At 33.6% G+C, this 14,739-nt stretch overlaps 1 protein-coding gene across 3 annotated transcripts; it reads left to right on the top strand.

The window, feature by feature from the left end:
• The first annotated feature begins 963 nt into the window (after positions 1–963).
• On the top strand, positions 964–14,435 carry LOC139481378 (proline-rich transmembrane protein 1-like). Of its 3 annotated transcripts, none has more exons than XM_071264681.1 (5): positions 964–1,113; positions 4,861–4,977; positions 5,596–5,642; positions 10,124–10,246; positions 12,048–14,435. In XM_071264681.1, the coding sequence occupies exons 1-5, from the start codon at positions 1,095–1,097 to the stop codon at positions 12,216–12,218; spliced, it is 477 nt and encodes a 158-aa protein (XP_071120782.1). In that variant the 5' UTR covers positions 964–1,094; the 3' UTR covers positions 12,219–14,435. The 3 variants fall into 3 exon arrangements, 2 of the variants coding, with proteins under 2 accessions (XP_071120782.1, XP_071120781.1); XR_011654604.1 differs by lacking the exon at positions 5,596–5,642 and having other exon boundaries at positions 965–1,113; positions 4,861–5,024; positions 12,048–12,997; positions 13,251–14,435; XM_071264680.1 differs by lacking the exon at positions 5,596–5,642 and having other exon boundaries at positions 965–1,113; positions 4,861–5,024.
• Positions 14,436–14,739: the final 304 nt, after the last annotated feature.

The raw sequence follows: 14,739 nt of genomic DNA, 5'->3' as shown, positions 1-14,739 counted from the left end.
GACAAAATCCAGACACCAATGCAACATACATAGATACGAATTATTTTATTACAACATTATGTGTTATAGTAGTCTCAACGTCTTGAACCGATTTTTTTTCTGTACGTCCTACATGTATTTACGGAACCATATTATCACTGAAATGTCTAAATGTTAGACGAAACGTGAATTGATATACTTTGTTAGTTAACGATGATTGTTGTGACGGTAATTTATGGTCTACATGATTTATAATATGAAGACCAATATTAAGGTTTGGGTTATATGAACATTTTATACTTCATTTAAATGTTGTTCTTTTTTCTAAAAAAAATCAATACGTTCTGCTTTGTGTGTATATAAACCAGAGATACCATGATTTATACACAGATGTCTCTGGTATATATATACATATGATAAATGTCACGCCCAGTTGCGGATCCAGAAATTTTCATAAGTGGGGGCCCACTGACTGACCTAAGAGGGGGCCCGCTCCAGTCACGCTTCAATGATTCCCTATATAAGCAACCAAATTTTTTCACAAAAAGGGGGGCCCGCCCCCCCCCCCCCCTAAATCCGCCTCTGACGCCCCGGCTCATCGATCACTTTGGAATATACAGGTACAGAGCTACTAATTCTAAAATGCGATAACTGAGACTTTTTATCCTCAGAGAGTCTTTGCCATGTTTATATAGTGAACTCAGACAATAACAACAAAGCTGCAGGTTTAAAACAAATAAAAATCTTTTTTTTTTTAATTTCTACTGAGACTAATATAACTATGTGTTATAGTAGTCTCAGATTTCTAAAAGATTTTTTTTATCGACGGTAATTGCATTTTCCAATATCTTGCATGTCTTTTAACCTTTTCTAGGTGCGTAGGTTGTCGTTACTTGCAATAAATTTACTTGTGTAAAGACGGCAATATTCGTCAATTCTTCTGGTGAACATCAATCAATACAGAGATTAGGATGTTTGCATACTAGCTCTTACCAGACTAAGTGTCGTTTCTGTTTGTTATCTTCTTCCTGGTGTTTGGTGATTGGTTATATTAATTTAAGAGTTGTCTTTCTTGACTTACATTTTGTCAACAAGCCAAGGCTCAAGCAAGAACTATGTCGTATGAAAAAAGAGGTAAACATGTAATTTGTGTCCGTAAATATACCGTTTTCTAAAGAAGAAAAAAATACAAAAAGATGTTTATACAGTTACATTGTATTATTATACAGTTCTTTACATGTTATCATGTTACAGCATTGCTATCTTAAACACAACATTGACATATCTTTTTAACTAACATTTCATTCAGAAAAAACATAATGAGTAAAACAGCAACTCCAAAGACAGGCACCACGCCGACCTCAATTAACAACAAATCTTGTGCCCAATGTGAAGAAACATTTAAGAAAAATCAAAAATGTATGAACTGTAATATATGCCGATATTGGTTCTGCATAGAGTGTAGCCACGTTTCAGCAAAATTATATGAGTTACTGAAAACCGAGTCGACCCCTAATTTGCCATTTAACTGTGATGGATGTGTCCGTGTATTACCAAAATTAAATGAGTTAGGGTTACACATTGAGAGACAAAGGGTACTTTTTGAAGAACTTGATACTAAATTGAAAGTAGTTGAATCCAGCATGGATGTTAAAATTGACCAAAGAGTTGAAAGAGCCTTTGAGTCGTTTAGGGACAGAGAAGAAAGAAAATGTAATTTAATAATTCACAATGTCCCAGAACCAGATTGTAGTACTGATAATAAGAAAAGAGATGATGAACTTTCATTGAAAGATATATTGCACACTGTTCAGAGTGATGAAGTTGAAATTAAATCATTTATAAGATTGGGTAAACCAAATGAGAGTAAACCAAGACTGATGAAAGTAACTGTTGTTAATAAGCATAAAGTTCTAGGGAACTCTAAATTGTTAAGAAGGAAAAACAGTGATGGGTATACTGTACATAAATGGAACAATATTTATATTACCCCTGACTTGACAAAAGAGGAGAGAGATATTAACACTGAGCTGAGAAAAGAGCTAGAGAGGAAGAAAAAAGCAACAAACAATGCAAACTTGGTAATTTTCCGGGGGAAAATCGTTGAAAGAAAAGACATTTCTGGTCAGTCTATTATGACAAATACAGCTAGTGGTGTTGAAAGTGGCGGTTCAGGTCAGACTGCCAATTTTCGACCGTAGACTTTCTATAGAAAAGATCAAACAACATGTAAATATGTTAATTCCAGTTGGTTTTTGTTACAGTTCAAATGTTACAGTTAATTTTTTTAATAACTTTGATAATGCAGAAAATGACAATGCAAGTACATCTAATGTTGATTCAGCAAGTGAATCTGATGATATATGCGAAAAGGGTGGTGAAATAAGATACAGTACATCTGAGAGTGCTAAAGATAGTATGCAAGATAATGCATTTTTTAATAATTTTGATAATGCAGAAAATGACAATGCAAGTGATTCTGATGATATAAGCAATGATGGTAGTGTGATAAGTGATAGTACTTCCGAAAGTACAGAAAATAACAGGCAAAATAATATTGATGATTTAGATCGAAATATTAACCCTTTAATTGTAAACACAGTAAAGTGTATGTACACCAATGCTGATCAATTACGTAATAAAATTGATGAACTTGAAGCACAAATACAGGTCGTGAAACCAGATTTTATTTTTATAACAGAAGTTTTGCCAAAAACAAATATTGATATAGATTGCATTTCTCCATTATTTAACATTGAAGGCTTTATAGCTTATCCGAGTAAAAATACAGGACGGGGAGTTATTATTTATGCAAAAAGTCATTTCTGTGTCTCACCAAATGAATATATGAATTCGCTTTATGATGATGCCTCATGGTGTAATTGGGTAAAAGACAATAAGACTGTGTTGATAGGCTCAATATACAGAAGCCCATCAAATCAAAACTCATGTTTAAATATTATTGGACTTTTGAATGAAGCAGCTCGATTGTATAACAATATTTTAATAACGGGAGACTTTAATATGCGTGATATTGATTGGAACTTTTGGACTACACCTCACTCTGAAGACCATTACGAACATACTTTTATTGAAGCTTTACGCGACAATTTTCTATATCAACATATAGATAAACCTACAAGATTTAGGGAAAATCAGATGTGTAGAACTCTAGATTTAGTTATTACAAAAGATGAAAGCAATATTGACAATATTAATATTGATGCTCCATTGGGACTTAGTGATCATGCTACCATTACATTTGACTTTTTGTACTCTTTCAATGAATATGAAACTGGTAAATCGAAATATAAGTATTCCAAATGTGACTTTGAAAAATTTTCTGAAGACTTTAGCAATTTTGATTGGGATAGTTCTTTTGAAGATAAAAACATAAGCGAGATGTGGAAAATATTTTCTGAAAAATATAAAAAATGTGTAGAAACGTATGTACCGAAAACTAATCCTAAACCGGGTTGTCAACCTAAACCATTATGGCTAACATTTGATTGTCTGAGCAATATAAAACGCAAACAAAAGGCATGGTCAAGATACTTGGCTACTAGACGAGCAGTAGATTTTGATTTTTATAAAGTTGCTAGAAACAGGGCAAATGAGAACGTTCGAAAAGCAAAAAAGGAATATGAGAAGTTAGTGGCATCAAAAGCTAAAACTGAGCCAAAACATTTTTGGACATATGTCAAAAGTAAAGTGAAATCAAAATCAGCAGTATCAAACCTCATGAAACCAAATGGCAACTTAACTACTTCCGACAAGGAAAACACGACTGTATTAAATGACTTTTTTACCAGTGTAATACCGTACATGTACAAAAATGTACATAGTACATGTTCAAATTAAACTACACAAATGGTCGACACTTTCAAAATAAAAAATACACCATTAGAAATTCATTAGCATGATTAGTTCCTGTTTTGTTTCAATGATTTTGCAGAAATAAATATTTAACACTGTTTAACATGTTTAAGCTTAGTATTCTTTTCCCTGGCCCAATGGCAATGGCCACAATTGAAATAATGAAAAAATCCCCCAAAAAGAAATGAGTCTACTTCAGATTGTGCATCAGACTTAACATGCTTAAAGCATACTTAACATGCTTAAAGAGTCTTGACTACTGGTGATTATTTTTATTTGTAAGTTAGGGGGGAGAAGGAGGGGTCCTGATCCCAAAATCCCAGGCTTAAAACACAATATCCTGAGGTCTCAAATTTAAATAAATTTAAATCCTGACATCCCGAAAAAAAGAATCCTGACCAAGAATATCCCTCTAGAATCCCCTCTGGCCTACAACATGTACTATCCATTATTTTTATTTGCAGGTTATACTGCCCAGGAATATCCCCTCAAGAACATGAAGAAGCAGTACTAGGATTTACTTATGTGATTTTTTTTATTTGTTGGTTATCCTGACCAGGAATACCCCCTGAAAAGGCTCCTCCAGCCTACATGATACTTTGTATAATGATGTGCTTATTTTTACTTTCACTTTATCCTGACCAGGATTAATACCTTAAGAAGCCCCTACTGCCTAAATCATGTGATTGATTTATTAGCAGGTTATCCTGACAAGCAATGACAAGAAATACACCCTCAAGAAACCCCTCCAGCCTATAATCATGTGATTATTTTTATTTGCAGGTTATCCTGACCAGGATTATCCCCTTAGGAAGCACCTATTGCCATGACTGCCTATAATCATGTGATTAATATATTTGCAGGTAATCCTGACTTGTAATACCCCTCAAGAAGACCCTCCATCATAAAATCATGTGATTATTTTTATTTACAGGTTATCCTGACCCAGAGTACCCCCTCAAGAAGCTCCTTCGACCTATACTCATGTGATTAATTTACTTGCAGGTTATCCTGACCAGGAATACCCCCCTCAAGAAGCCCCTCCCACCTATAATCAGTCCACTCCTCAGTACAGTTGGCATGGACAGAGTTATGCACCACAACAACCACAGGATCACCCAGGCTTTCCTCCTGCGCCAGGGACAGGCTATCAAGCACAATACAATGTGGTAAGTACCAGGCTTTCCTCCTGCACCAGGGACAGGCTATCAAGCACGATACAATGTGGTAAGTACCAGGCTTTCCTTCTGCACCAGGGACAGGCTATCAAGCACGATACAATGTGGTAAGTACAGGGCTTTCCTCCTGCACCAGGGACAGACTATCAAGCACAATACAATGTGGCAAGTACCAGGCTATCAAGCACAATACAATGTGGTAAGTACCAGGCTTTCCTTCTGCACCAGGGACAGGCTATCAAACACAATAATATGTGGTAAGTACCAGGCTTTCCTCCTGCACCAGGGACAGGCTATCAAGCACAATACATTGTGGTAAGTACCAGGCTTTCCTCCTGCACCAGGGACAGGCTATCAAGCACAATACAATGTGGTAAGTACCAGGCTTTCCTTCTGCACCAGGGACAGGCTATCAAGCACAATACAATGTGGTATTAAAGTACCAGGCTTTCCTTCTGCACCAGGGACAGGCTATCAAACACAATAATATGTGGTAAGTACCAGGCTTTCCTCCTGCACCAGGGACATGCTATCAAGCTCAATACAATGTGGTAAGTACCAGGCTTTCCTCCTGCACCAGGGACAGGCTATCAAGTACAATACAATGTGGTAAGTATCAGGCTTTCCTCCTGCACCAGGGACAGGCTATCAAGCACAATACAATGTGGTAAGTACCAGGCTTTCCTCCAGCACCAGGGACAGGCTATCAAGTACAATACAATGTGATAAGTACCAGGCTTTCCTCCTAGTTTAAACATATTTATTTATAGTGGATTGGGAAACAAGTTTTGCAACTTATATTAATCCCTTTCCACTTTGCGGGTGCGAGTGCTGCCTTGTAGCGGCATTAGCCTCCTCTTTTTCGAAATCTACAAGGGTGTCTTTAACGTGCAAGAGATATGGCTCTCTCTTAACACGGGTCAGCCATTTATCGTCCCCGTCCGACGGACTATCATCGTTTCTACAAGACCATACTCGCAAATGGTGTCAAGGGAGAGCCGAAAATTAAGTCCAATTTTAAAGGCTATCAAGCACAATACAATGTGGTAAGTACCAGGCTTTCTTCCTGCACCAGGGACAGACTATCAAACACAACACAATGTGGTAGGTACCAGGCTTTCCTCCTGCACCAGGGACAGGCTATCAAGCACAACACAATGTGGTAAGTACCAGGCTTTCTTCCTGCACCAGGGACAGACTATCAAACACAACACAATGTGGTAAGTACCAGGCTTTCTTCCTGCACCAGGGACAGGCTATCAGACACAATACAATGTGGTAAGTACCAGGCTTTCCTCCTGCACCAGGGACAGGCTATCAAGCACAATACAATGTGGTAAGTACCAGGCTTTCCTCCTGCACCAGGGACAGGCTATCAAGCACGATACAATGTGGTAAGTACCAGGCTTTCCTTCTGCACCAGGGACAGGCTATCAAGCACGATACAATGTGGTAAGTACAGGGCTTTCCTCCTGCACCAGGGACAGGCTATCAAGCACAATACAATGTGGCAAGTACCAGGCTATCAAGCACAATACAATGTGGTAAGTACCAGGCTTTCCTTCTGCACCAGGGACAGGCTATCAAACACAATAATATGTGGTAAGTACCAGGCTTTCCTCCTGCACCAGGGACAGGCTATCAAGCACAATACATTGTGGTAAGTACCAGGCTTTCCTCCTGCACCAGGGACAGGCTATCAAGCACAATACAATGTGGTAAGTATCAGGCTTTCCTTCTGCACCAGGGACAGGCTATCAAGCACAATACAATGTGGTATTAAAGTACCAGGCTTTCCTTCTGCACCAGGGACAGGCTATCAAACACAATAATATGTGGTAAGTACCAGGCTTTCCTCCTGCACCAAGGACATGCTATCAAGCTCAATACAATGTGGTAAGTACCAGGCTTTCCTCCTGCACCAGGGACAGGCTATCAAGTACAATACAATGTGGTAAGTATCAGGCTTTCCTCCTGCACCAGGGACAGGCTATCAAGCACAATACAATGTGGTAAGTACCAGGCTTTCCTCCTGCACCAGGGACAGGCTATCAAGTACAATACAATGTGATAAGTACCAGGCTTTCCTCCTAGTTTAAACATATTTATTTATAATGGATTGGGAAACAAGTTTTGCAACTTATATTAATCCCTTTCCACTTTGTGGGTGCGAGTTCTGCCTTGTAGCGGCATTAGCCTCCTCTTTTTCGAAATCTACAAGGGTGTCTTTAACGTGCAAGAGATATGGCTCTCTCTTAACACGGGTCAGCCATTTATCGTCCCCGTCCGACGGACTATCATCGTTTCTACAAGACCATACTCGCAAATGGTGTCAAGGGAGAGCCGAAAATTAAGTCCAATTTTAAAGGCTATCAAGCACAATACAATGTGGTAAGTACCAGGCTTTCTTCCTGCACCAGGGACAGACTATCAAACACAACACAATGTGGTAGGTACCAGGCTTTCCTCCTGCACCAGGGACAGGCTATCAAGCACAACACAATGTGGTAAGTACCAGGCTTTCTTCCTGCACCAGGGACAGACTATCAAACACAACACAATGTGGTAAGTACCAGGCTTTCTTCCTGCACCAGGGACAGACTATCAAACACAATAAGATGTGGTAAATAAACTTATTATATATACATGTACCAGGATTAAGGTTTTTTTGTGCCAGATGTGTGTTTCATTTACAGAACAATTTGCTCAGGCTTAAGATAAATTGAATACAATCAAATAAAGTAAGCAAATAAAGATCAAGTTTAATATCATACCCCAAATTGCTTCAAGTGTTCTTTGTAATTATAAATACATTATTAACCAAAACCAAAAGTCAAATTAGAGTACACTTATTTATTTCAGACCTACAAAATATCTTTTTATTTGTAATTGTTTATTGTCATCTCTGACATGATTTCTTAAAGGAAGGTGTACATGTTGGTGCTTTTTTTCTAATTTCTTTTTTGTCTCTTTTATTTATTTCTATTTTATTCTATATTTTAGATTTCACATTCACCTCACCCGATTTGAATTTTATTGACCTGATAAATTCTCGTATTAGGATTATTGCATAGTACTGTGTAACTATGAGATCGATATATCAAATTGAAAAAAGTAAATTTGCATGGCCCTTCAAATTCAGTGTTTTTCTTCTTTGACCCTGTAGTATGCATATAAAAATGGCTAAAAGATGTGGTCAAGGACATGTTATATTATTGGGTATTAATATTAAGATCAAATGTTTTAAATACATGTAGGAAGCATAATATAAATATTAAACAGACTACATGTACAATGAATACCGGTAACGTCATATCACTGAACCAGTAGCCAAGACATAAATGCTTTAAGTGGGGTGCACAATCTCAAGTACAGTAAATTCAGAAATTATTGTGATGTTTTTACTATTGCAAAAAATGCAACAGGGATATAATCACAATAACTTAAACTCACATTTTGAATTTTTTTCTATGAAATCAACAGATTTTTCTCAATATCGCAAAAATTAAAATCGTATTTCAGTCTAACATGAAAAAATCATCACAATAAATGCACACAATTATTTCTGAATTTACAGTATATTATTAGAAAAAAATATTTTTTTATCTATTATACACAAAAAAAACTTTTGAAAAAAATGTTTTTAGAATATATCAATTATAAATACAATATATATATATATATAAGTACATCTGAGTCAGTGACAACTCTACAACAGATTTATCCATCGGATCACCATGTTGGGTTGATGTTTAGACGAGTTGTATATATAGATTAAGATACATTTATAAGAAAATGTGGTATGAGTGTCAATGAGAAAACTCCCCATCTAATGTTCAGACTTTAAAATTTTCCTAGCATGTACCTTGTGTAAAGAACCATCAACATATAATATTGAAGTTAAAAAGTAGTACTGTGAATTCATTTATATTCTTGGAATACCAATTTTCGCGGCTTTTGTGGGTACAGACCAAACCACAAAGGACAAGGTTCACTAATGGCTCAAAATGGCCTAAAATATCAACTTTATCATAAAACACCAAAAAGGTCTCAACTTGGTTCGTAAATGGGTCTATTTCAAAAGTATAAATGCTAAGTATATCTGACAGTTCTTTTCAAAAGACTACAAGATATTCACCAAAGTAAGCCCATTTGGGACATTTTGTCAAAATATGATGATTTGGTGCATTTTTCAGACCTACAATCCAGAATGTGTTGTAACCAAAAGATTTCAATTTTGATATAGATTTCATCAATATAAAAACTTTTTGGATCGTAGATGGAGGCCAAGGTTAATTATGCCAAAAACAATTAAAATTATGGACAAAAAGTACCAAAATTGACCTTTTAATACAAATTATGCTAATTTAAGGGGTCATTGCTCCATAAATAGTAAAGGAAAGTGCAAGAAAAAATGTTATTGTCTTAGTACTATTATCACAGGTATTTCTATGAGACATTTGTAATTTTTTGGCCCAATTCAAAAAACATAAAAAAATCAGGGCCAATTTTAACCCTTCGTGAACCTTCTCCTTTAAATGTTTAAAGAATAACAAATTTTCTACAGACTTGTATGCATATTTAGGAAAAACCAAGAAAATAAATATCCAGGAACATGCAAGATTTCCTTAATCCATAAAAATTGATGCCCACGAAAATAAAATGAATCCACAGTATGCATATATTATAGGGTTATTGCATGAATATTGGGGAATATTGTCCCGAGTAGAATTTTATATTGCACAAGCTTACGAGTGCAATATATGTTCTACGAGGGACAATATTCATGCAATAACTCTTCTATTGTATAGCAATATAATATTTGAAAGTAAAAATTGGTTTAAACTAAGATTTTGTCGTTGATGACGTCATGAATTTTGAAGGTTTATTGCACCAGTGCAATATGGGAATTTATTGCACGCTAACTTTTGGTTACTTTCTGTGGGAAATATTATATTGATATCATGGATATGCAATAATAATATGGTATATTCATCACAAAAGTTTGGTTAAGATGAAATATTTACAAATACTTGCAAACAGTTACATATATAGAAAAATAAGAGGATTTGTTATTTTGAATTTTTTAGGTGGCACCAGGAATGGTTACTATGGCAGAACCTCCACCCCCAGATTACATGACAAGAGCCATAATGGTGACAGTGTGTTGTTTCTGGCCTATTGGTATTTTTGCTATCATGAAAGCCAGTGAGGTAGGTACAGTAGAAATCAGTTTGAATAGAAAGTCTTAAGGTTGATGAATTGCGTTTTTAGACCACATGTCACAAATCTCACCTTGGCCCAAAGGTCAGTGTGGGCTCATCTCATCACTTCAAATCTTTCTATTTTCTTATTGATATGGATAAGGTAATATCATTATCAGTCAGGGGCATTACTTAAACAAGTTATTTTTTTTTAATTACTTATATAAGTAATTCTTCATTTTTAAAATAATAAAATTACTTAATAGAGTTATTTTAATTTTCAATAGAAACATAGACTAAATGAAGTTTTCATGATTTTAAACAACATTTTATATCATAAAGTAAAGAATTTATCAGATTTGAGAGAAGTATAGAGATAAAGGGTTACTTTGAAAATAATAACAAAAATATTACTTGAATAAGTTATTTTAAAAATTTTTGAAAAAAATAGCAATATCACTTATCTAAGGCACATATGTAATTGATTTAAGTTACAAATTATAAATAACTTCAGGTCTTAATTAATTCACAAGTATCTATCTATTTAAATCAGTCTATCTTCAAGATTTTAGAGGAAAATGATAATTTAATAGTCCCAAGAGACCAATCTTTGACCCAGAAGCGTCGGTATGAAAGATAAGTGCGTCGGAAAGTTAATTAGTGTTTCTGTAGAATTAGTCTTTATATATCAAGGGGAAAATAACCAGATAACTGTGAAAATTATCTAAAGCTAGTAAAATCTGTATTCTTGGACACCTATAAAAATAATATTCAGAAAAATAACTTATATAAGTTATATTTAAATTAGCCTCGTTTTCAACATTACTTGTATAGGTAATTTTATTTGTTACTTGTTTAAGTAATGCCCCTGACTGATTATTTTGAAAAATAATAAGAGCGCCCTTCACAATATCAATAACAAACATGGTGGAACGTAAACAAACCATCTTGGGAAATTGATTTTTTTTCTTTTATTTCTTATTGTACTCTATAGTGTGCACCCCTCAGGCAGGTTCAATTTTGGAGAATAAAACCGTAGACTATAAAAGCCTTTTAACGGTATTGTCTATTTTTCTTTGGTGGCTAGAAACCTGAGATAAATCTTCTCTGCAGAAACTACAGGGTTTGAATTGAAGTTTTATTTAGACACAATCATCCCTAGCATTATAAAGGTAAGGAGATGTTGATGATTGGCTACAAAACAACTATTCACCAAAGTTCAAATGAAGTGGATGAAAGCAAGTAAATTTGGCTATAATAATGATAAAAGAAAATTAAAAAAATGAAACAATTCATTTGAGAAACTAGAAGCCTAATTTATAACAGAACTATTTGAAAAAAACCAAATACAAGTCAAGAACCAACAACAAACACTGAACTCCTGACTTTGGACAGGCACATACAGACTTTGGTGGGGATAAACTAGTTCATGATCTAGTTTAAAATTATATCTGAGGTTCAAATTACTACTGAAAAACAAACAGTTATTAATAAAAAGGGCTAGATTTTTAAAATATTTTGAGAGAGAGGTGTTTGGATAAATGGAACTTTTACACTTATAAATATGGTTTTGAATGAGATTTGAAGGTATTGTTATGAGATTACATGTAGCACCAAAAGGGTACTGCAGTTCAAGTCATCATTTATATGCATGAAATATTTGCCACTGGTTAATTGAGAAACTTCCATTCAATTAATTTAGCAATCAATGCCATGAATGCTACTTCTTTAGTACCAGATTTCACTGCCAGTTCATGAAATGTTGCATATAAACTCTTTTAAGATAATATATATTTCCAATCTTTTTCAGAGTAAGTCAGCATATGCTAGGGGTGATCTTGCTGGTGCCAAAGAAAACTCCAGATCAGCAAAACAGTTATCCAACATTGGTATTGCTGCAGGGGTTGTCTCTGTGGTTATCTTAGTCATAATCATGGGTGTGTACTTTGGCCTGCTTTTTAGTTCTTCAAGATTTGGTTAAACAGTTGGAGAAATCGGCAAGAAATAATTGATGATGTCTGAATTTTATAGTTAACCCTTGTGAAGTGTTATTTATATAATATATTTGGATGGACTTATATGTTAATTACATTAATTAAGACATTTCATAATCAAATATATTTTCAATCTTTAAAAGTCATGTGACAGCATCTACAAGATATAAAAATAAATGCATGAAAGGATTGCATGATACTGATTTATAAAAACATTGTTGTGAAACTATGCCTTATTAAATTTGTTAAACAAAATTTAATTATAATTTTCATGATAACAAGTTGCACATTCATCATAATTAGTTGCACATAATTATCAAATGATGTTTTGAAATATTAGTAAATATATATGCAACACATTTTTTGCAAGGGAAGCAAAGCTTTTACTTGACCAGTCCTTTATTTATTTTAACCTGTTAACTTTATTTTATAAAAGATACTATTGGTATGGGTTTGATATATTGATTGATTTTTTAAAAATGTTCCTTATATAAGTATCTTATTAAAGTTTTAATTCATAATTACTTTTTAAAGATTTTATCTACTTAGTAAATAATTTTATAGGTTAAAGAAATCTATTTTAGACCACATGCATTTATTAAGTTAATGAAGTAAATTGCAAATATATAAAAAAAAATATTTGGATAGGCATTAAGGTGCACTGATTTTACAATGAGGCCAATTAGATTTAAGAAGCTTTAAGTAGAAATATATCTATAGTGGTTTTTGTTGCTAAGTTATTTGTCTGTAAATAGTAGAACTAAAAGTGGCGATGGGGTCACTAAAGTTCAATGATCATGCTTATGCTGTATGGTCCTTGCCGAAGTGTGATGGTCCTTTTGCTGATGTGCAATGCCTCGTATCCATCATACTTCAGTATAACCATCTGTTTATCTGGTTTATTTCTTTTTATTAGACCAAGATTTTATTTTATTTAAGAAAATTAAGACTTTGCAGCAATGAAAAATATTCTTCAGTTTACAAGGCATGCAATTCTTTTGACAGTTTGATTCTTGAATAAGCATATGCTAGATGATATACTTATACAACTGGAAAATATTCACGGAAACAAACTACAAGGATGAATATTCATTATAACAAGTTGCACATAATTAACATTTTTTTATTGTCAAACAATATATGTTACAATTTGGAAAAAAGATTTACTATAACTATACCAATTCATTTTTAACATGTAGTCATTACTTATAATGTATTCAGGGAATATATAACACAAAGATTTTAATTCCAGCTGAAACAATATTTTTTTTGATGAAATCAGTGTTTTAAATATGCATTAAGCACCTGTCTAATTTCCCAACATTTATAATGATTGTAATTTGTAACTTACGAAATGTATGAAGATTTTACTATAAGGTTGTTTATTTTTTTTTATATTATCAATTTTTTATACAAATGATTATACAAAATTACCTGATACTACATTCCCAATTTTGTTTATAATGAAATCATACATTATAATGAATTAATTGTTTCCTTGTTGCAGAGCTGACCAAACTATGAACATCGAAAATGAAAAAGAGTTATCATTCTTAGTATATTGTTTCAAATCAAAATGTTCTTTTTTATTAAGAAAAACTTAAAAGACTTATTCAAATTAGATAAGAAATGCAAATTATTTTTTTTATAAAATAATGGCATTTGGTAGCTAACATGGCATTCAAATTTACAAACATCATACTAAAATTAGAATACATAGATACAGAAATGAAATGAAATATAAACTGTTTTGTACTATTGTTAAACGTCTTTTTCATTTTTAGCCATGGCGTTGTCAGTTTGTTTTAGATTTATGAGTTTGACTGTCCCTTTGGTATCTTTCGTCCCTCTTTTATAAATTGTTTAATTATGAAATTAAACATTGATATTTTAAAATATTTTAATAATCACTTTCATGTATATAATTTCTCTTTTGAGGCATTTGAATTATGTTAAGTATTTGAAGTTAAGCATTATCATGTCAAAAAAAGCACTTACAAAATACGCAAAATTTTTAAAACATGTTTTTTTATCATGTTAATGTTTGCAAAATTGTAACCATGGCAGTTATTTTATGATTTTGTTTCTCATATTTATATGTGGACCAATATTTCATTTTATGTGATTTTAAACAATTATTGTATATACATATTGATTGTTATTATACTATGCTGGTATGTTAAAATATAAAGGTTAAAACCAAATGTGGTTGACTCTTTATGTCCTGGTCGTTAGTGGAGGGGACATTAATTGTTACTCTTGTCTAGAATGAAATTCAAAACAGTGTGGCTGTGGCCATTGATTGACACATTAAATTCATCCATTGACTGGGACAATTTAGGTGAACGTTTGTATGTAATGACCATTGCTCACTGTCTACTTTTTAAAGACACTTAAACTATGGGGTCACCAAAGGTTCTCAACACCCTAATAAAGTAATTCGAAAAAATTAATCAGAAATAACACGATGTTTTGATTTATATCAATTATATAAATCAAAACATAAAG

Source organism: Mytilus edulis, chromosome 7 (assembly GCF_963676685.1).
Source record: "Mytilus edulis chromosome 7, xbMytEdul2.2, whole genome shotgun sequence".
Taxonomy (NCBI): Eukaryota; Metazoa; Mollusca; class Bivalvia; order Mytilida; family Mytilidae; genus Mytilus; species Mytilus edulis.
The sequence above is the reverse complement of the archived record's forward strand: the minus strand, read 5'-3'. Positions and strand labels throughout refer to the sequence as shown.

Excerpts from the sequence above, each read along its gene's own strand:
- LOC139481378 (XM_071264681.1), top strand. Across the intron at positions 5,643-10,123 it reads ATCAAGTACAATACAATGTG|GTGGCACCAGGAATGGTTAC; the intron begins GTAAGTATCAGG and ends TGAATTTTTTAG. Across the intron at positions 10,247-12,047 it reads CTATCATGAAAGCCAGTGAG|AGTAAGTCAGCATATGCTAG; the intron begins GTAGGTACAGTA and ends AATCTTTTTCAG.